General features: G+C 36.9%; 1 protein-coding gene across 2 annotated transcripts in view; it reads right to left on the bottom strand.

Moving 5' to 3' along the window:
* Positions 1-1,005: 1,005 nt before the first annotated feature.
* FAR1 (fatty acyl-CoA reductase 1) overlaps positions 1,006-23,977 on the bottom strand; it is a 37,935-nt gene continuing 14,963 nt past the window's right edge. The window contains exons 4-12 of one of the 2 annotated variants that reach the window (XM_065636518.1): positions 21,652-21,831; positions 18,659-18,836; positions 17,652-17,696; positions 17,410-17,528; positions 16,858-16,925; positions 15,174-15,345; positions 8,584-8,713; positions 5,954-6,081; positions 1,006-3,953 (exon numbers count right to left, since the gene is read on the bottom strand). In XM_065636518.1, the coding sequence (XP_065492590.1) occupies positions 3,794-3,953; positions 5,954-6,081; positions 8,584-8,713; positions 15,174-15,345; positions 16,858-16,925; positions 17,410-17,528; positions 17,652-17,696; positions 18,659-18,836; positions 21,652-21,831 (1,180 nt within the window). In that variant the 3' untranslated portion in view covers positions 1,006-3,793. Of the gene's footprint in view, positions 3,954-5,953; positions 6,082-8,583; positions 8,714-14,679; positions 14,852-15,173; positions 15,346-16,857; positions 16,926-17,409; positions 17,529-17,651; positions 17,697-18,658; positions 18,837-21,651; positions 21,832-23,977 lie in introns of both variants that reach the window. The other variant, XM_065636519.1, reaches the window with a different exon arrangement.

The raw sequence follows: 23,977 nt of genomic DNA, 5'->3' as shown, positions 1-23,977 counted from the left end.
GACAAACAGCGAGAATATATTTTAAAACAAACTTACATTTCTCCAGAGCAGCCATTCTTTGGTGACTTTTCCTCATTGCTGTTTTAAAGTCTGCTCAGCAGATTGTGAAATACATAAAACTACTATGAAAAGCTATACTTCCCAACTCTGCGCGGGTTATTTCTCAGATCCAAGTTACCTCTATAAACCTGTTCTTTGTTTTTGATCAAAGTACGATGTAACACTGTACTACAAAGAAAGGGCAAAATGTCTAACAGCAGAAGACACATAAGGGATAACATCTTGAAACTTTTTGTTCCTCGCTTCCAATTTTGAACCAAAAAAAAACCCCATCTGTTTGGCAGTTTAAGTCTTAAAGTCAAGCAAAGGAGGTTATGCTTTAAAGATGGTAGACCCCAAAGCACAGCTTACAGATCGTACCTGATCTCTAGAACTGTGCTCTTGATAAATGGAGCAGGAATCTATGAAATCTGATTATTCCAAGAAATTAAGGTTAAAACCCAACCAAACAAAATAAATCCGCACAATCCATTTTGGTGATACGCTAACTTAATGCTGCCTTTTCCTCCCTCACCACAAAATGTAGATGCTACAAATAGCTTTAGTTGCTTGCAGCTCCTTGAAATGTTAAGGCAAAAGCTACTGCAAAACCACAGTACCCTTTTAAACTATGTGAAAAAGCACCCAGCTACGTAAGTAAATTTGAAACTAAATACTACAAATGAAGAGGCAATGACAGTGAGGAGAAAACTAGCTGACATACAAGGAAGTCACCATGACCTCACCACATGTGTTGGTAACACTCCATGAAGGTTTAGATTGTGGGGGGTTTGGTTGTTGCTTCCCTCACACTTTTTTTTCTTCTTTACAATGAAAATCAAGTTAGTGACTAATACTGCAAAGTTTCTCACGAAGGAAAGAACATGTTCATGGCATTTACACTATCCAGTTATTTTCCACAAACTACACTAAAACCATGCAAAAATACAATAAACACTGTAACAACACTTTCAAGGGATTTGTTTATTTTTGGTTTACAAACAAAGGCACCCAATATTTCTGTTTATGTCTTATAAAAGCTCACAGATTTAGCATTTATTTCCAAACATCTGTTCCTACAGCAGAGAAACACATTACGGGAAAACATTTATTTTTTTCCTGGTCCCAAATTTAAATACCAGTAACTGCTAAGTGATCATGTTTCAGACTGCTCTTCTTCCTATTTAACCAACTAGAATACCTCCTGTAACATTCTAGTCAGTACAGTGAGTCTAGCTTACTGTATCAAAATATAGTTCCAGTATATTTTTGATCAACATCTGTTATGTGAAAACACTGGTATGAAGAACTGCAAGAGAACAGGGTTCTGATATGGAAAAAAAAAAAAAAAGAATCTGCAGTTTCAGATAGAATTTCACAGACTGACCACAGGAAGTGACGAAACTTGTGTAACAAACGTGACACTGAATCTATTGTCAGTTAAATAGGATGACCAAGGAATTTGTGTAAGATACCAATAGTGCACAGAACCATGGTCTCCGAAGAGGGAAAAAAGTTGGGTTTCTACATTGGCAAATGTTTAAAAAGTAGTGGTTAAACAGCCTTATGTTTAAAGTAATCCTTTTCTTTGTTATTTATTCAAAAGAACAGATTTCTAAGCAGTGTTTTGGACCAGAAATAATCAGTTCATTGGCTTCATAGTTCTCAGTATTAACAAATCAACATTAAAAGTACCATGTATAATAGTTACAAACAACCGAAATTCATAAGCAAATTGCTTCCCAGGACAATTTTCAGAATATGATGTATTTGTCTTTTGCAAACTTCAGCCACATGCCAACATGGGACAAGGCGGGGGGTCACTGGATAGTAGGCACCTCTGAAAAAAGTCTACAACGCAGGAATGCTTAAGCATACTTTCAGGTCTAGTAAGAAACTTGAGGAGGCAACTAAAAATGTAATACACCTAATGGATTTGTTGAAGTGGAACATCTTCAGTCACAGAAGCCATAATTTATTTTCAGCCACAGTCAGAGGTCTCTCACACAAGGTGTGGTCCTAGACCATTTAGGCTTTTCATCACTAGTTTTATATATACACAAGTAATTTTAAAGAGGAATTACAGCTTAACTACTTACTACAGAATATTCAGCTTCAGCAAGGAAGCAATTATCTTTTCAAAATGAGATATATACCTGCATGAAAAGTGTTCTCTTTAGAGTTTTCACAAGAAGACCAAATAAGTTCTCTACATACTCAATTCAAATAGGACAAAAAAACTACCAAGGGTAAGTTTGATGTATAATAGCTACTGTGTAATTATTTGCCTTTCCAAGAAGATCCAAGAACATTATTCATCAGTATAAACTGATTTTAGTGAACACACACTGGGCAAGGGTGCTGGTCAGTGCATCAACTAAATGAACATTACAGTGTTCTCAGGCAGAATTCTGTGCAACCAAAATTTAAAGGGATATTCATGTATTGCCTTAAACCGGGATTCAATAGTTTCTTACAACTTGCTATTTTTACAAATGGTTTTCCCTACTGAAACAAAGCAACATGCAGAAAAAACAAATTTCTTCAGATTTAAACCTAATAATTTGAGACAGATGGAAGAATTGTTAACATACTTTCATTTTGCAGCAAGGTGGATGTTGCCCTGCTAGCCCAGTGAAACGAGAGGTTTTATTTGGAGCAGGGATGAGGAAGCATGCTGATGCATTGCCGTTGTCCATGCATCAAGTTTCATAGCTCAGAGACTTAAAAAAACAATAATTCATGAAGTATTTGCTATTATTTCTTACAATTTAAAACCAGGCATATCTCCTAGTGAAAGCCTATAGTTTGTCCAACTACTATTACCAGTAATATAAATAGCAAATAAGCATAATAAATTCCTTTCAAATACGTGAAGTCAGAAGTGTAACAATCAAGTGCTGGCTCTGTGTTCTCAATAAAAATCATTTGAAAAAAAAAAAGAGGACGGTCAATTACTTCATTTTTGCCCCCCTCAGGGTTATGTTTCCTTTTATCTGCTCAATGATAGGATCAATTCTGCTTTCAGAGAAACAAATTGTTCATGCTGACATAAATGCAAGCTGGATGCAGTCGGTTTTGAGCACAGAACTGAATCACCAAGTGCATTCTGAAGACCAGATCAGACAAAAGGCCTTTCAGTAATTAAGGAAGGTTGGTTTGATTTTTTTTTCCTTTTTTCTTTTAAAGCAAAGTAGGCACCATTGTTGCATCCCTACTTTGAGAAGGGAAGAAGTGGCAAAAATTAAAGACAAATTACAAAAGTCCTCGAATTTTTTTTTCAGGACATCCACCATCATTTATACACTTTTGTAACTTGTAAACCCTTTGTAATTTAGAAGAATTTCAAATAAATAGGTCTACAGCAACTAGCAACTACTAAGTCAATATTTACCTTGCTCAATGTGGAGTAAAACTTGAGAAAAAAGAATCATATTAAGGCAGATTTCAATCAACACGTTCCAAATTGCACAGTTATGTTGGTCAGTGGTCTAAAATGTTTTCCCCAGGTCAAGGAGTTAATGTTATTTAAATGCTTGCCTAATGCCAATTCAACCTGGCACTTGGCCATTTTATTTTCTCTGTTTCCAGGAAGATACACAACTAACATTACATATACCATACCGTATATTTCACACTCCAATTTAAGACGAAATTATGCTTTTACAAAATGTGAGATGACTACATGTTACAGGCTCTGTGCAGTTAGACCACCATATGCATAGATGTCCTAATGCTAAATTCTCTTCTTCAGTTATCTCATAGTACTGGAGGCTCTGAAGTAGGAGAGGAACTTGTAACACAGACTAACCACAAAGTACCAGATATTTCTTGCCATTTGTGATCTTGCAATAAAGATGCGCCAGATCAGGATCACAAGAACTGTATTGAAGCCATAGCGTATATTCCTTAACCTAAGGAAAACAAAAGAAATAATTAAAAGGCAAAGTACCAAGACTTGCAGGAAAAAAAGAACACTAAAAACTAACTTCTAATGTAGAATATAAATTGTTCATCTATTCGTCTCAAGATACATTATGAGCGGTATTAAGTGAATGACAGAAGTAAGCTGATAAGTGAAGGACCAGAGAAAGTTTTTCCATAGTTCACTGCTAAAAAGCAGAACACATGAAAACTAAGGAACAGAGCCAGCCCTGTAGCTAACCACATATACTTCTGCTTTATAGCTGCTTGATGAAAAACCTCCTGAAGCAAAGGTCACACACACAGTAACTGAGCAACAGAAGGCTGCCATCCACCCCAGAAACGAGGAAGTATTTAACACTATGAACTCCCTCCTCCCCACATATATATAACTTCATAAATATGTAGAAGTAACTCCAACAGCTGCTGACAGAAAAAGAATAACACACCATCATAGGATTTTCCAGCCACAGAGCCTAGAGTCATCACTGCAATTTTAAGCTCGTTCCTTCTCAGAGAACTATATTTAAAGACTAGGGGATACTAAGCGTACTTTTAGGGCAACTGTGACTTTTAGCAATCTTCTCACATGTAAAGATGGAAGCTTCAAGACAAATAGCAACCAGAATTTGCTCACGTTTCTTAGAGCAGTCTCTTTGGTTCAGTAGATCATGACAGTTTGTATTTTAAAGGCAGCTCTTTTCAAGAAGATGCTCACTGCCCTTCACTGACCTTATCTTGTTTTACAGGTAGGCTGGGTGTTACTATAGCCAGACCTTCCTCTACATACCTTATTTGTAGAAAACAAGAAGTGTAAATTTCCATATTACAAAAGTAAAGCCCACTTCTCTATTTGAGGAAAAAAAATGTACTCAGTAGTTTCCCAGAAGCCTGGTACCCTAGGCTGCCACATCTGGTTAACATTGAAGCAATGGACTCCTCAATTTCAGATTAAAGAGCTAGACGGTAACAGAAGAGACCAACTTAATACCTTAAGAGTAAATATGTTAGAATATAAACCTCTTGCAAAATAATCCACTTTTAAACAGAGAGCTGGGGACCACCAGATGCTGTTGCAATACATGACTATTTCTCATGTTATTTTTGGTAGGATCCTCTGTACAAAGAATGGCAACTATATGATAACTCCTATTATTTTTAACAGCATCTAAATTAAAAGAAAAAAATAACCAGGAGACACCGCTTCAGCTATCCTCACCATTATCAAAGATTACCATGTTGAGATTGTAACATATCCACTCTACAACTGCAAGTCCTCGTTTTTAGAAGGACAAGTAATGACGTAGGCCACTTCTCTCTGTGCTATCAGGATAGCAGATGTTAAGTAGTATTGCAGAACAAGATTAATCACTTCTAGTTTACTCTTTAAAGAGACAATCAAAAGGTCTACAACTGTCATTATGAATCAGCCAAGAAGAAAACAAGGGCAACTGCACCAGTAAAATTCCAGACAGTAACAACGTATTCAAATTGGAAGAGTGAAGCAGCAGACAACAGGCCAAGAAGTCATCTTAGAGCACCAACATCAAAGTTTCGTGCTCTGAGGTGCAGAGTCCATGCCTGTTTACTTACCTGCTTCAAAAGAGCACATTCTCAGAACAAACTACTATTGTTCTATTAAACCTCTAACTCAACTAGCCATTCTTGACCTTGTGTTGCTATGTACCTTTTTACCTTCCAAGAGATACTTGAGTAAAGTCAGAAACCTGGATTACAGTATACACTAGTGATCAGGGCTCCAACCATACTCCCAGACTAACACTGTAACTATTAATACTGAGAGCAACTCAGGAGCAACAACACAAAAAAAAAATGACATCTGATTTCTTCAGAAAATGCTTTTCAGATCATCACTAGACTGGAACAGAAGAATTCTGGAGAACCTAAACAGCTGCTATGAAGCAATTAAGCAAAACTTGACAAGGGCAGGAAAACACAAAAATATAAACGGAAGAATAAAAGTTCATACTTATTCAAGTGTTTCCTAGCTGCAGGGAGGCCAGACATTTCTTCGTTCAGCACATATTTCTTCGTTCCCATGCAGTAATTTTCCATGTATTCTGCCCAATGTAGTTGTCGAACATCAAAATTAAATGTCTGCATAAAAAAAAAAGCTTTCACTGTTAATTGCCTGAAAATCCACCTGCTATATGTAATAATTTAAAGAAAAAGAATGCCTTTATACCAGATAACTTTCTTGCATCAAAGACAAGTTGGAATTATCTTGTTCTTAGTCATAAGAATGGTCCAGATTTAGATCCCATTTCTGACTCAACCACCAGCTTCTTTTTCTAATATGCTATAGAATAAACACCGCCCTGTGTCAAGTTCACTGTTTGACAAACGCAGAGTTCTTTCAGCTATGCTTAGAGTTGTACACCTATATTTTTAAAAGAACCATGTAAGTATCTTCCTCAGGAGAGGAAACTACTACTGTAATTGCACAACTCAAGTTTTTCACTGATGTATTTATTTCCTCAAGATTCTACAGTAACAGGTATTTAAGTCCCAATAAATATGAAGATTTATCCTAGCAGGTTTTTAACTCGGCCAATTTTGTTTCAGGTAAAAGAATAAGCCAGATCATTATAGGAACGAGAGACAAGTAAACAGTTTCGTGCAGTGAAACTGTATTGAACTTTAAAAGTTGTTAAACACAGACCAAATCCCCAAGTCCATGCTTCCAAATAAGTTGCTTAACAGCATGGCAGGTGTGTTATAAGGTATGATGAAAAATAAACCCATTACAGTTCTTTGTAATTTAGCATTGTTTGTAAGTTCTAGTCATGATATAATACACACATGCTAAAGAGCCTTCTTAGTAGTCATAAATTCTCAATCTCTCAAAATTTATTTTCCGTAACATATCATAGCAAGAATGTAAGAAGTAAAGTTTCAACCATTATTTCAACTAGATCTTTATTGCTGTCTGCATATCTTATTGAAAATTCAGCTACTTGAAAAATACTAACAGTCCAAAGCTCTGGGGTTATTTTGATTTTGTTTTTTAAACTTTCAGAACTCAAATTGCTGGGGGGAGGCGAGGGGAGTGAAGGGGTACAAATCCTCTCCACACAAGAATCACCAAGAGCTATTCTATTTCCTACTTCTAGGAAGTTTACTTAGAAGTTTGGCAGCTTTTCTTCAACTTAACTATGGAACTAAATTCTTGAAAACACTTGAATAGGAAAGACATCTTAAAGATGACAAAACTGCTTGAAACACATAAGGGAATCCAAGTTTTTAAAGCTACAGCTGATGATTTTTATCCTGCTGAATATTAAACAACAAAATGAGAGCTGAAAATAAGTTTAAACTTATGCTGGGGGGCAGAAATTGATCTCAGTTGCAGTACTTTAACACCTACATGTATCTTCCTGTGAGACATATTGGGGTGGGGGGATAGGAGAGGAAATAACAACTCCGTTCCATCACAGCTTCACTATTGCACAAAGATATTTTTAATAACTTGGAACGAATCCAGTAAGATTTGCATAAACTTTTCCCAACCACAGGAGGGGCACGGAGGTGGGAATCAGGCAGCACAGGCACACATGCAGGCAAGGAAGAGAGCTTCAGATAATCCTTCAGTTCACCAGGGTGAACCACACAGCCCTGTCCAGGCGTTTCTGTCAGCCTGAGACTGGTAAAGATCGCACAAAAATACAGACTCACATAGCTGGCCAACCACCATACTCAGTGGGAAGACTACGACTTTTCCTTTGAGTTCTTTCACTCTTACTCAGACCCTGCATTCAACAGCAGATTTTGTTCTTCCTCAACCTCCTTCAGGACTTTGTCATCGTGCTTCTGCTACACTTTTCCCATTGTACGGGGCAGTTTTAGTCACACAGCAAGAGTGTGCTTCAGAAAGAAGAGAATTACACCGGCATTTCTTTGAATACAGGAGCTTTCTGGCCAAGTCATGAAAGCGATATATAAAACAAGCAAAAAAAAAAAAAATCCCTCAAAACCCAACTCCTGCTCCTCAGAAAAGAGATGGCAGTCAGTAAGTAAAACCTTGTTTTATTTATGATGTAGGTAAAACCATAACAGCCTGGCCATGTGGTTGATGTATGGGCAACATCAGATGACATGCTCAGGCCTCTCCAAAGACAACCATCTTATACATCAGGACTCCTTCAGGGGTTCCTGCCCTTCTTTCCTCTCTGACCACAGTACTGACCTACCCTATTTCCCCAAAAATAAGACCTACCCTGAAAACAAGCCCTAGCATGATTTTTCATTATTTTTGAGGATGCTCGAAATATAAGCTCTACTCCAAAAATGAGCCCTAGTTACAGTTCATTAAAAAGTCAATTTAAATAGTGTCCAGGCAGCTATACATGTAAGTAGTAAGCATCTTTTGAAACAAAAATTAATAAGACCCTGCCTTATTTTTGAGGAAACAGGGTAGCACATAACACAGCCCTGGCACAACTGAAAGGATGGGACAAGAATCCCTAGCACTGAGTTAGTACTAGAGTTAGCTCTACATTACAGTAAGCTGCATTACCAGTTCATATGCTTATCCAATCTTAAATCAACAAGCTTACATTTCACTTTCAGTTCCCATGCCCGCATCACACAGCTACTTGCCTTTTTGTCTTGGGGGTTTAGCTGGTTCATTAGCATAGTCATATTTTCAGTATTCCAGATCCAAGAATTGCTTGTAAAGTATTCTAACAACATCATGGCCTTATGAAGACGTGTTATTGTTTTCATCATCCTACAGTCCAAGGCAGGAAATGTACAGGTTACACTTGTAAAGATTAGTTCAAACAAGAAAAACACAGTAAGATTGTAAATTTTTTTACCCTCCAGCCCCACAGCCCTATGTTACACATCCCATCTTGCTCTGCACCCAAAGCATATTAGATCAATAGGATGTTTCTGCATATTAATAAAGTGGAGTTTGGTTATCCAATCTTTATATAGAATCAGAAATTATAGGTGCAACAGTAAGTTTCTTCAAAAAAAAAAAAGGTGAAAGTTGTCTTGTGTTGGATACTCTTATTTTTCCACTTCAGCATACTGGAATATCTAGCTGTACTGAACAATCCAACTTGATGAAAGACTCAAACTGCACAGTACAGAACACATGCACGTGACACCTTTAGGTGAGGGAGCAAGTTCCCCTGATCTTCCTGCACACTGTACAAGACCAGATCTCTGTAACAAACCAAAATTGGTTTATTAGAGTCACTAAGAGATCAACCATCAGAAATATGGCTTAGCTTCTTAACCTCACTGCTTCCACTTTAAAATATGCAGAAATACCTTCCATCATCCCTTATTATACAGAGGAAGTAACTCTACAAAACCATCGCTTGGAGTACAGAGAAATTATGTTACAAGGATCAATTTGGGCAAGTTTCTCTGTGATCAGACTATCTGAAGTGGATCCAAAATAATGTAAGTCATCCAGTCTTCCAGATGGAAAGCTCCCACATTTATGACAAGAAAATTGTTTCAAGCGTTACAGTGCTAGAGATGGTCACTCAATTTTAATTAGTACTAACTAGTACCACATAACCTAATGCTATTAAATTCCTGCTTTGAGTGCTTAAGGCATTTCCATCTCCGAGAACTGCTTCCAATTTGATCCTTATAGCAGGACACTGTGATCATTTTAAGCAGAGTAAGGGGAAGCCAAAGAAAGCAGAACAACCTGGCACTAACAGGAAATGGCTTTCTGAAGTTTTGATCAACAAAGTTCATAGAAGCAATAAAAACCACTGATTTTTCTCTGAAAGCTGCCTTGATGCATTCATATTTGTAGAAAGAACGTAGCACATTGTCCCAGAAACTCTTCTAAAGAAAGTATTCTGCATCACATTAGTGTCCCCTACTGTCACTAATGGCTGGCATCTCAGTATCTAAGGGAATATCGAAATTGCCTCTGCTGCTTCTTGTGAAATGGAGTAACACAAATTGCAGAGTCCACTGGAAAAGTAGAGTATCTTTAAAGCACAAAAAGCACAAATATTTTTCCTTAAGCCCCATAGGAACCTATCTACAGCATTAAATTTAAGAGTTGTATTTAAATTTTACACCACCAGCTAATTTTATTAGTAGACATTTCTAGATGCTCTCAAACACTTGTTTATAGTTTAACCAGTTGGGCAAGGTAGCAACATCAGGAACTGAGTTGAAGCAGAGCTCCTCTGATTCAAAAATAACATGTTTTGGATGCAATTCCTAATTATGTGCTAGCAAGAGTGAACTGAACAAAAAAAGTATAACAGTCAAGTCAAAAAAAAAAAGAAAGAGAATTCAGTACTTAGAAAGTACAGATCCACTGGTCAGATAAGTCATCAAGACCTCATAGCAAAAGGGCCGGGATGACAAGAGTGCCGAACAGGAGACCATGGTTTAAGTGCTTAGACTTTTTGCACAAGTCTGTCTACTGACAGGCTTTATAAAAAAAAAAAAACAAAAAACACCAGATAGCTAAAAAAGAGTTCTACCTCAGCTGCAGATTTTTTCCCTCCCTCCATCTCAAACAGGATTTAGTGACCAGCCACAGAACCAGCTGAAAATGTGTGCAGTGCGGGGGGGGTTGACATGGTTTTTGATTGATTTCTTGTTCGTTTTTGTTTGGGTTTTGTTGTTGGTTTGGTTTGGGGAAGGTTGCGTTTTTTGCTGTTGTATTTGTTTGTGGGGTTTTTTGTGTTTGGTTTTTTGTTTGCTTGTTTGTTTTGTTGGGTTTTGTTTTTTTTTTTTCTCTTTGTGGGGTTAGTTTCTTGATGTATCAGTTAAAAGAATCAACTGTCTCCACATTCCCTCAACTGCTAGATTAATTACAAAGCTGGCAGAAGAGGACCAACTTTCTTGCCGACAGTTTGTTAGTTTGCAGTAAATTAACAAGAAACTACACTATTTTGAGAAGAAAAAGAGTATGGCAGCAGCCTCTCATATTCAGAGATGTCAGCAATGAGTGTCATTTAGCGGACACTTGCATAGGTCTAACAGACTAAGTTTTGTAACTTCAATAGCACCATATTCCTCCTGCAAATGAGAACATACACAACAAAAAAAAAAGAGCATGAATACTCATAATGGAACTTTATCTCTCAACCTGGAGTTTTGAAATATACACTTCACAGGTTGTTTCAGAGATAGTCATTGAATAGAATTCATAAATATCAAAGCAATATATAATCAGTCAGTATAACATCAAACATTGCATCACACCTCCTTCATATGCTGAAGACAGAAAAAGTCAACCTGCTCATCATCTTAATGAACAGGACATTAGCAGCTGTCAGTAATCAGTGTGACAGCGTGCAAGACTTTCACCTACATACTAAGCAGAATTTTGCCTCTACTAGGCAGACCTTACTGCCATTAACACAAGATACACTATAACAGTTTGAGAAGCACATCACAGGAAGAGTTTTAATCAATAATTAATTCAATTATCCATAAATTAGGTGGGCATGTTTCCATACCAGACAATTGAAAGCGAGCTGGCTTAAGGCTGCGACTGTATTTTGAAGAAGTCTTACACACAACCTGTTGCCTCCAGGCTAAAAACAGTTCTGATGCTAAATACAGACTGATCCTTCAGGGGATCTACAGGCTACCTATCTGCAAGTCTCTGCATAAACATTAGAGATAGTTTTGTTTGTTTTTTAAAATGATTCCTCTAAAATACATAAAACAAACTTTCAGATCTGTTCTGATTGTCATTTGGCTGTAAATTTTGAGGTGCGAGATACACTACTGGAATTATTATTTTTCCAGAAGCTCTATGGTTCCTCTAAGTGCACAACTTAAAAAAGCTTCAAAGAGGAAAAATCATTATTAACCTATTCAATAAAAGTGTACTCTCTACTAATTTCTGGTTTGTAAGACAGTAACTATGTGAAAGGTACTTCATGTTAAGTTTTAAGAGGCTATAAATTGAAATGACAGGTATGAAATCATGTCCTTTACACCTCCCTACATACATCAACCACACCTTCCCTTCAGCTAAGACAATAACAGACAATGAATTGCTGGAGATGTCCCTGAATGACAACTTTAAATATTTCAAATACACTAAATTATTTTTAAATAACATATGGTTCTGTTGTGCTAAGCACTAAGCAAAGTTACAAGGGAGAACTATGCCTTGTATTAGAGTTAATTAGACAATTAATAAGCTTTGCTATGCAAGTAAGTATATACGGCAGGCTACTGACAGCACTATCCTTAAACTTGGATGCTAAGGATTATCACCACTATTTATGTAATTGCACAATGCTATAAGTCTTTAGTATAAAATATTAAATCTTCATTATGCCAAACCGTATTGTACATGTTCTTTCTATAAAATTGGAAGAAGCTTTACGTGTGTTATTTCTTCCTTCCCTTTCCTTAACTGTTAATATCATCAATTATTGAATTCAAGAACCTTCAACTAGATGCAAAAACAGTAAAAAGATTTCCACCTCACTAAAAACATGGCTTCCACAAGTGAGGTACAGAAGAATGATTTTGTATTGCAGAAAGATTTCAATAGGTAAGTTTTCAAAAACCCCTGAACAGGAAGTGATTGTTGTTATTATTAACATAACCCTTTAGTTCTGAAGGGTCATAGGCCTGATCTATTTCTTCCACTATAAATTTTGCTATAAATTTCTCATTCAGTTGCAGTACAATATTCTGACAGCAAGACAACAGCACAGTTAAACCTACAGAGTCCTTTCATTCCTTTGAGTTTTTCCTATATTGTACAGAATAAAGACCTCAGAAGTGTATTCAGACCCAGCACCGAGAGGGCAGGCTACTGACCATGTGAAGTCAGGTTGGTACAGTATTTGAATTCTGTTGTGCCAATTTTACTACATTTTTTACTTTACTGCTTAAGTTTTTCTGTTAAATCGTGGTGGAAAAAGGTTACATTTTAGATTTAGCCAGCCCTTCTTCAATTAGAACAGCATTATATTGAGTTTAAGAATCTCCAATAATGTTTCCGAGGCTTTTAGAGGTTTCCCAGTACATGCTACCTGGTAATTAAAACCATTCTGTCAACTGGACAGAACAACCACAACAATGGTAGTACATCCCTACACCATGACTGTCTCCAGCCCAGCAGCTAAGACTAGAAAAATGCAGCACAGATCTGTCCCAAATTTCTTCTATTATTAAACAACACATGGAGCCCATTAGGATTTAACACTGCATGTCTTGCTTGCACTTCTATTTACTTGCTTCTACTGCTCCTATTGCAGGCTCCCATCTTTTAAAAGTTTTAAAAAAAAAAAAAGGGCGCCATATGAGAGCTACATTCCCAGAACTGGGCTGGCTTATCAACCTGAAAAGCTTTTCCTTCAAGTGCATTTGAGTAACCTTAGTGACTGAAAAATAGCTTAATCTGAATCTCCCATCTTTCCTCAAAACTGGGGATCTTATGCATGATAGGGAACTCATCTACCCACTGTATATTAAACTCATTTGGAATACTCACATCAGTAATACTTCACGGGCTAGAAAAATACATAATGTCAGCAATTGTACTAGTACTGATTAAAGTTCTAAATTCTATCTTTGGATATCAAGTAAAGAATTCCAGGAAAAACACCACCGAGATTCAACATTCCCAGTGTCACAATATAAAACTTAAGAGTGTTCTAAATAACATGATTATTCACAGCCTTGTTTTACTCTCACTGGTCAAATACTTAGAAGACTAGACACCTTTTAAAGGCTGACAAGATTCTGGCAGTACTACTTCCTAACCATCTGAAAGACAGTAGGCTGGCATTTGTAGCATAACTATTTTTAGTGAGTGATAAAGTTTTCACATCTGTCAGGGAATTTCTATCTAATTTTATTACGAATAACTTAAAATTTGAAAAGGACCTAAAAGCTAGGAACTTGTACATTCAATAAGTTATTTTGATCTGAAGAGCGTACAACTTTTTAATGTGGAAGAGTACTATACAGGCGCAGGTGCCTGCCACTACTGTTGCTCTAAGTATTGCACTATTGAGTAGGCTTGGAACAACAGAACCCAAGGCAGTTTAGAAACCACTTAAGACATTTTCCTTCTACTGATCCAGTGCCGAGTCTGTTCCATAACTTTTCCTCTCCTTTTAAGACAGACCTAGACTGCAGGACAATGAATGAATACTCACTTGTTTTAATACACTGACACCACAGTGGAGGTTTTATAGAATCGGAAGACAAATACTTTTGAAAACATAACATATGCAATGAGTTAAGATCATTTGGCTTGGCAAATCTGAAACAAATTGAAGTGACATCTTATATTCCTTCTACATAATTTAGTTTAGCCTATTTAGCATAGCTATGCCATTTTCACCACTTAGGACGTTAGCCAGATACTAGTGTAAATATTATAAACTGAATGGAATGTTGAGATGATACAACATACCAAATCAAGTTGTATTATTTACAGGAATAACCCACAATTATTAACTCCGTCTCCCGTTCCATTTTCAGTTTATAATAGCAACAACAATCTTAATGCAAGCCACTTGCTAGAGTTCAATGACTGACGAGGATTCTGATCCAAGACACACCTTGGACAACATTGTTGAGCCAGTCGTTAATCTCTTAGACACATGGCCACTGGATTGTTATTGCTTATAGTTAGTAAATCTAGATAGTGTCCATGCCATGTCTTCTTCACAAGTCACCACCACCTTACTAGCAAGGTATTTTTAGCCCTGTCCTTCTTACCATGGTTTCTGACCTGTCAATCTGAGCAAAAGATCGTGAAAAAATGCAGGCATTGTATGGCTGACTGTAGTCCAATATTGACACAAGAGGGGATTGGATTGTAAGTTACAGTTAGGGCGCCTTATTGCCCCTTCTAATGGATTTATCTTGAAATTCAAATTAATGTGGTAGCCTGTAGGAAAAAATAAGGATCAACATACTTTGGATATTTATTATTCAAGAACAAACATCACTTGCTTGACCTTGTAATTCTGTTTACCTTGACTACTCAAACCCCCAAACTATCCAACAAAAACATCCTTATTTTTGCTAGAAAGCTCAAAGTCACTTTGAATTCAAGGACCTGTTCTCAGGAAAAAAAAGGGTGAGTTTAAGTCACAAAGCATTCATGGGGAGAAAAAAAAATTAAAAATAATCAATATACATCATAGTGTTAAGCATAGCTTTGTTTAAAAGTCAAGAGGAACGGACAAGACAGAGCTAGTCACCATTACCTTGGGCTTCTTCCAGTAATCCTGAGGTAGATATCATACAGGAATGCTGGGGCCTTATGGCTTACAGCAATCCAGTACTGATATAAAAGGTGATTGGAAGTTAGATTTACATTGGGCCGTCTGAAGGCCTGTTCGAGAGGATTCCTCTTGAAAGTAGAAATTACATGGTATTCTGAGAAAGAAAAGTTGCATAACAGCTATGATGATAACCATGTAAAATTTAATGGTTTTCAAAGTACATTACAGTGTACATATTTACTTCGGTATGCTGTTTAAATAGCCATGCAAACTCTTCGACAATCCACAGGAACAAAACCAAAGTCATAAGCTTTTAACCTAAAATACTGTTAAACTGGTTCTTATTATAATCAAGAGGTCTTTTATATCTTCACTATCATATTTCATTGTAGCTTCTCTCTTACTGTTCCTCTTCCCTACCTTAGAAATGGTCAATTTCAAAAATTCACAGAAATTTGTTTATATAGCATGTAAAGATATTTAAGTAGTCATTTATATTTTAATAAGGCCATTCTAATCTCTTGTTTGAAGAACACACTGAGGACTTTGCAAGCATCTGAGGTGCTTTTCAAATGACATTTTTAATACTTAAAAGTGGATAAGTAAGAAAAAAACAATTAGGATAGGACTCCATGAGAAAACCCTGCTGACATATGAAAATTCTGTACATGACAGATAAGCAGGCTCAGCGTCTTAAAACCTTACACTGAAAGTGACCTCATCTTTGTAACCATTTCTTGTAACTTTATGCCAGTTTTATAGATAATGTTTAAATACCCCAATTCAAATCAGGATATAAATGAAGTCAACAATTTTCCAAGTTCGGCTAAAGCAATAAGGTTCATAAATACAGACATATAAAATGGGCAAAAGCAAGCAAAAAACCAAAGAAAGTAGTCAAGAGAAACAAAATAGATTTAGGCATTTAAGTTAACTGAAAAAACAAAAAAACCCACAAACAACAAGTTGAACTATGTTTCTAAAATATCAAAAGCTAATGAATAGCTTTACTATGCCGGTCAGCTTGTATTGCTATTTATAACAAAAAGTATTACAAAGCTTTTGGCATGCCAGTTACATTCTACTGAAGATATTTAAGACAAGAAAAATAGGTGGCCATATTTTCTTAAAGATTACTTTTCCCTGGACATGAATAGTTGAAGTCTCATGTAGCTATCTGAAGATTAAAAAAAGCCACCTCAATCAACAATTAACTTAAGGCAAACAGAACAGAGCTACACAAGTGCAAACTATTATCATACCTCTCAATTATGCAGATATACAAAACCATCTAATTGTGGGCTGTTTATCCACAAGTATTTAGTAAAGTTGGCATTAAACTCAACATCACTACTGCTCTGAGCGCTGCTTTTCTCTGCACACTACCCACACTCTGAAGATTAGGCCATGGCAGCAAACAGGAAAATCAGATCTCTCATAGTTTAACGGAACGAAAAGAACAAAATGAAACAGCAATAATACTATAAGGGGAGAGAATTAACAATGGAAGTTAATGAAAGAGCACAACACACTGCAAAATTGAGAGGTATGGCCATTATACTAGTTTCAACAATAAAAATGCAATATGACCTACTGATTATAGCCTATGCTTTTATTATTTAACCTTATTTTTCTGTTAAAGCTCATTTAAAAAAACATGACATACCGACTTCACCCCAGTGAAAAGGATTGGTGCCACCTGTTGTACAGTTATATACCATGACATTTCTTGGTCTAGGGGGAAAAAAAATACAAAAGAGCAAGTTAGAAGACAGACAAACTTCAAAAAATAACTTTTTAAAAAGACATACCCAAAGTTATCCTTTCCCTCAACAGCACCATTTACATAAAGAAAAAGCCTCAGTCCTATGTTAGATTTTTTGCTTCCTGTATCATCTTCCAATATTTTTCTCCTTCTTTATCATATTTCTTTTCTTTCAGAGAAGGCATCACCTACATTACTGTAGATTGTATTGACTACAACAAGGCCCAGGAAAGAATTTCCATGCAAAGCTCGTACAACAGTATCAGTAGGTGATGTCTTCCTCTTTGGCATAAGGAAGTTACTCTTTGAGGGACTAATACTGTTAGAACCTTAGATTCCTTTGTCCCAGGGGAACAGCAGGACACTGATCAGAAGTTCAACAGAAGACTGATTTATTAAAATATACAATATCATTTCAAAATGCTTAGTACTCTCTATTGTCACCCATTATACCTATTGACTCCAGAATACCAGGCTGCAGCCAGTGTCGTATTGACAACAACATCTACTGGAACAAGATCTGCTACTGCATTGTTGGAAGCTCTCATTGTTCGAAGAATTCCTTTTCCTGCCTTGAAGAACAAAACAAGAACAAATGAAAAAGAAAAAAGACAGAAGACCCACCGGTAAAACATATGAAGGTTTGCTGCCTTCCAAAAGGAGGGAAAAAAAAATTAAGTATATTCATTACTTACAGCAATGAAGAGACCACTAGGTCCATTGAAGTTATCAATCCATCCCTATTATGAACAGGGGAGGAGGGAAAGGATTTGGTTAGAGTACGCTGAAGTTGACAGTTTCAAGTGAAAATCTGAGAAGTTGCTACAAGTGTAAGGGGTTGCTATGACTCATACGAGATCTACGTGTAGATTCACTGGCCCTTCAAAGAGATATTAGCTTATTTCTTAGTGAATAAAATGCAGAGTATTGTCTGTATAAATATGTTTATGTTGAAAGTATTCCAAGTTTCTAAGTATTTTTAGACTAGCTTCTAGCAACTCAGAGAGAACGGATAAGCAGTTTTGCTATCTACTATTAGTATTTTTCAAACAGAAGACATTCTAGCTCACCTTTAGTGCCAGTATTTAGATACTATATACTTATTGGTTTGACACATACATTATACATACTCAAAATGGTATGCAAAGTCAATTATAAGGATTTTAAGGGCTTGAAAGACATTCAGTCTTGAACTGAAGAAGGTATTCCAACACAAATCTCCCACATAGCATATATGCTATATATTGATATAGCGTGTAGTACACAGAACTTATGCCATCTCCTGCAAAGCTTACAGGTATGACTAAAAGAAGTGGAGCCAAAATATCTTTTATGTCCTGCAGTCCCCAGTTTTCTTAGTCATCCTTTGCAGCTACTGACATAGCAAAGCACCTTGAAGAGGGAAAAAGAGATGAAGATGCACAGAATCATGAAGTAAAAAGCTGACCACTTATTTTGTCTGTGAAATAGTATCTCCCATTGTGATTGAAGTGTATTGTTCTATGATTAGAAGATTTTTAGCCCTAAATTTCCCTTATAAGAATACTGTATTTGGCAGCTTTTGTATCAGAGTTGCTATCTAGAAGCAACCAAGCCCCAACTTTGTAGTCTAAAAGATTTTCCCTCCACAGAAGTCACTAGATAGACAGGCTGTCAAGTATGAACTACAGTTTACAGGCAAAGTGAAAACTCAACGACTTACAGGAAAAGGCTCCTTCCAGCTAGCACCAACAATAGACGGCCTTATAATGGCTATGTTTAATTTTGCACCTTCTTGTTGTACTACATATTCAGCTAAGGCTTTTGTATACGTGTAAGTATTAGGTCTGTCGCCTATCAGTTTAGGAGTAATATCATTCACTAGGCCATCATCCATCCACCTAAAGAAACAAAATAAGAGGCAAGTGTAAATTACTGCATGCTGCTTCACTGGGTGGAGGTATGGGGGGAAAGGGGCAAAGCAATATGTAAAAAGGAAAACTAGATAAATCAAAAATACTTCAGGAAAAAAAAATTAAAATCCAATCTCTCCAAAATCCACCGAAGACAAACCAACCAACCATGACCAACAAAAAACCCACACCAAAACCACAGAAGCATTAGCATTCCCCTCGAAGCTGCATAAGCACAGAGGAACAAGAAATTCTGTGGAGAGATTTAGGCAATAATTAAACACTCAGTTCTGTATTTCTTGTTTCTGCAACAACCCCAGTACCTAACACTAAACTAGCACAATTTAAATCTCAGCTTGATTTTCAGAATTTAAGACCAACTCCCACTGAAGTTAGCATGTCACATACTTCTTTCTACTTTAAACAGCTGAAAGTTTAAAACATTTCCATAAGCATTTGTGTATCAAACAATAAATGTCTGACAGCTTATACTGTGCTTAACTTTAAAACCACATAGCCTCCTAAAAATACCACTCACTAAAATATGGGAGTTAGGGTTTTTGCTTATTTAAACTGACGGTCAATCCTAGAGGCCAGAAAAATCAAGTTTAATAGAGCCTATTACTCATTTTGATTACACACTACTACTTAAATAAGGTGGCAACTGCATACGTAGAACCCTTCTGAAAAGGGATCTTAAGGAAGAATGTTCTATTTGATATCTTACGGCAGCAGCATAGTTAGGCTGGTTTGTTTAAGGACACTACTACGAACTTACAGAACACTGTTTATACTGACTTCATGCTCATTTTGTTTTCAATTAAACCATAAAATCTAAACATTCGAGAGTAAATGCTAAGAACAAAGAAAAATACTCTTCAACCAGAACATGTGCTCAGTTCCAAAAGTGTTTCACAACTATTTCATATGGTGTACTGTAGAAAGGAAGTACATTTATGAACTTCACTAAATATCTTTTTTTATCCTTTTCTTGTTAAATTACCACAAACTTTTTTCTCCTTTAAAGAGAAAAAGATACAGACTGAAACAAAACCAGTTTTCTCAGTAAAAGAAAGGAGGGTCGCATGTTCAACATCCACTGAAAGAAGCAAACTGCTATTTTTTTCCCCCAAGTAATTCACTTATTACACACCAACCATAGAGCAAGTAGTATGTTCCTTTACAATAACCCTAATTGTGTCAGCTATGTTCTCAAACATGAAGCGCAGACAGCAAGTGAGTCTTTGGGACACAAGCACGCTGCTCCTCAGTGAGCATTAAGTGAGCTAGAAAGCGATGCCATTGAAAGGAGCCCCAGCTGCACTACGAGCATCGCCTCCACCTTTGTGGAGCAATCCCACAGCTCCAAAGCAAGCCGGGTCAGCATGTTTCTTCCCTTAATTAAGTCTTGCAATTTCATCTTGCTTCCCAATTCATTCAGCAGTTTGTATTTAAAACTGTAACAACCTTCAGTCACAGCACACAAGCACAAAAGGTGTGCCTCTTGAACTACTGCTACTTGGGTGTTCTACACTTCTAAAAAGAACTTGGATTTTATTTTCCTCAGCCAGCCACCATCTTAGCCACATAAATGGAATTTAGCCAACATTGTTATTCTTATTCACCAATGTTCTGTTACAATCAAAGCTGACATGCATCAAACTGCCTTCATGATTTGAATTGAGGTAGGAGGAGGAGTAGAAAAGCACAGAAAGGGACACAAATCTGGTTTTGTGACTCAGTCAGCTGTCGGCTAGAGAGATCACTCGTGTAAGATTATAAAAGCCTTCCCTCATTGCCATGAGTTCTAAAATACACAGCTGTCCAAGCCCAAAACAAGCCATTTAAGTTAATTTATCCTGCTTGTGAAAAAAAGATGTAGACAAAATTATGACTATTTCAGAGTATCTCATTTGAAAGTATAAAGTCAACATTACAAAAAAAGGTTGGCTCAATGTGCATTGTAGGTACTCTCTCATTTGTTTTTAACGTTAGTGCTCTTCCATCTATAACACCAAGTTAAAGACGACATTTTACTTTTTAGTTATCTCTAATTTCGTAAGTCTCTTACAAAGAACAATATATTTTGTATGGCAGAGAAGTGGCAGACTGATTTAAACTTATATTATTATTTATTACATTACACGTATTTGCCACCTGTTTCAGTTAGGGTTTAATAGCTACTAAATGAGACCCAGGATAGCTAATATATAGAGAGAAATATAGAAGAAGTCATTTTTTCCCCCGCTAATGCACAATTCAAGACTAAAAAGCTACAGAAACAGACTTTTAATGTTTGTCCTCTCTGAATAACTAACAGAACTGCTTCTACGATAGTGTTTCTGAAGAGTTAAGTAATATTTCAGTATCTCAGACTGATCTTGCTATGGCTTTTAGGTGGACACAGTGGAGGCTGCTGTTAAAGGGAACTGTCCTGTTTTCATCCCTTTCCTTCACAATGCCTGTGTGGCACACTTGTAACATCACAGCTTTTTTGTTTGTAATAGCTCCTGATGCAGCTCATTATACAGCTGAAAAACTGCCTCTCTCAGCATATAGGAGGCATCATGGATATGAGCATCCCCCTCCTTCAGTACTACTCCACACCTAGCTCAGCTGGAAGTGCCTGTAAAACCCGAGTCCTTCCCTTATACTGAAAAGCATCAGCTGTGCTGTCTGACTTACAAGACAGCATAAGCTAATTTCTTCATCTTTCAGGTTCCTAACCATTTTTTAGTATTTCATTGCTAGCAAGCAAGTGGTGATAGATTACTGAAGTAGCTTCATGAAACATAACACGTACTCGAGAGCATCTATCAGTTTCTTGGGATCAACAGGAGGTGGATAAACTATTTCTTCAATCTGTTTTCGATTGCAATATGCATAGGCAGTCGAAACGTGCATGAATACTTCCAGATTCTTCATTCGCTGTGCCAACAAGAGGAGCTGTTGTGTGGCAGTCACGTTTAACTGAACAGCATCTCTGTTGATTAAACAGAAATTTGATTAGCAGAAAGCAAGACAAAAACAAGCAAAATCAAATAACTAGTCCGTTCACTCCTAAATGCCTCAGTGATGGGTATAAAAAGTATTCCTAAAGACCTCACCTTCCCCCAAAAACCATCATAGACAGTGTCCTAACTTGCTGCTTAGAACAATATGCTGCAGCCTTAATCTAGAACATCTCACAATGTTCAGGATCATTTTCCCAAGTTTTATCCTGTTTTCATTATCATCCTCATGCCCCATTACTAGAGTGGGCAAGTCAGCATATCTTCGATCTCTTTGAGCTAAATCCCAATCCTACATTCTTAACAAAATGTGAAGGAAATAACACAACACCTAGCAGTCACATGAGATGTGTGTCAATTTTAGTCGCATCTCTGAACTTCCTAGTTCAAGTTGAGTAAGGGCAACAACTCAGAAGGAAGGCTCAGAGGGCTAGTGAGGTGGGGACTGGCAACTTCTTGTAGGATAGCCCAAGACTCATAGCAAAGCAGGGTTACAGGAAGGAAAGGAGGGGAATTAAAAAAAGGAAAACCACCAAGAACCACAATCATTCTCCAGCTTCACTGCTTCTCGTTAGAGTCCTTAAGGACACTGGAAGAGAGTAGGTATAGCTCTGCAGTTCCCACCAGAACATAGCTTGCTGACCAACTACTATGATTATTTTATACAGTTCAGATATTCTCTCCAGCCTATAAGACTTACTATGGGCACTAGTTTTCTTGTACACAGTGTACTAATCAGTTAAGTTTAAAGAATACAGCTTTATCAAAGTCTTCACAATAAAGTGTTCTATTAACAAAAAAATAACCTTGGTGCTTCACAAATAAGCACTAAGTTTAAGAATGGTTTATCACACATTATTACTGAAGAGTTGGGGTGACAGAAGAGGAGAGGGCCACTATCCCAAAGCAATTATTATCAACAGAAAATGTTACTTCCCAATAAATTACTTTTTTGTTTTAGATAAGACTATTATTCTCAGTCTTCACTGCCTCTTTAAAGAAGCCAAAGGAAGCAGTTCATAATCAAAGTTGTACGCACCATTTTAAGACACAGAAGCTTAAGGCAAATAAAAATTACAAGAAGTTCTACAATAAGCCCAAGTATTTTGCTTTCTTGATTTTATTCCTACCACTGTCCCCAAGTCAAGTATTTTGAACTCTACATTAGTTATTCCTGCTAAATATCTGATGAAGGCTGCTCTAGGTTGTCTTTGGATTTGTAGGGCTCTTCCACCCATTCCAGCATATCTGTTACAAGAGAGTTGAGGTCAGAGCACCTAAGAAATGCTCCTATTTTCTATTTCACTGAACAACATAATCAGTCCACCAAGAATGTGGAAACTGCCAGAGGCTTTTTGTACCAAGACCCCATTCCACCAGTCTTCCAAATTGTTTTAAAGTCCCTCTGAGGTTTTGTCAGGTTGGCAGCTCTTCAACGTTTCAAGACCATGAAACAGCAGTAACCATAAGCCACCTTATGGCATTTCAGCACACAGTGTAGCATTCTCAGAGAGGTAGTTCCAACCTTCGTAACAACTCAGAAAATCTGAATTCAGAAGTGTTTTATGTCAAAGTTGCTTTACTTCCCACCACACCCCTGTCCACAAAAATTGGAGTTACTCCTCACAAAGTCATTCACCCAAACTGGATATATGTTCAAGTGTTTCAACACTACATCAAGTACTTGGTTTTGCCAAAGGCAAACAATCTTCTCTTGCTTCTGGTACTTTCTCTAGTATTTTCTTATGGGTGAGTTTTCAGCTTTTAGTTTTCACTTTTTTCCCTGTGTATCTACTTCTCCCTACCTACTTCCTCCAATGCAAACTTCTACTCTTCTTAATCAAGGACTTTCTGGAGACATGGAGAAAGCTGAGCAATATCTAATCTGTTTGGTTGTCAGGTAGAGAGCAAGTGCTACAATGTTCACCACATACAGTTTTGCCAAAAAGTCATCCTCTGAAAATATGCATTCCCCTTCTAACAAAGAAGACTGAAGGATTAGCTTGTGTTCCCTTCCACACGCCAGAAAAAGCAAACACCACACACACCCCACACTCTAACATTACTACTTAGCACAGTACATATGGCTATAACTTATTTGTATCCTTTCTACCATCC

Source organism: Caloenas nicobarica, chromosome 5, assembly GCF_036013445.1.
Source record: "Caloenas nicobarica isolate bCalNic1 chromosome 5, bCalNic1.hap1, whole genome shotgun sequence".
In the NCBI taxonomy this organism is placed as follows: Eukaryota; Metazoa; Chordata; class Aves; order Columbiformes; family Columbidae; genus Caloenas; species Caloenas nicobarica.
Note: the sequence above shows the minus strand (reverse complement) of the source record. Positions and strands in the feature narration are given on the sequence as shown.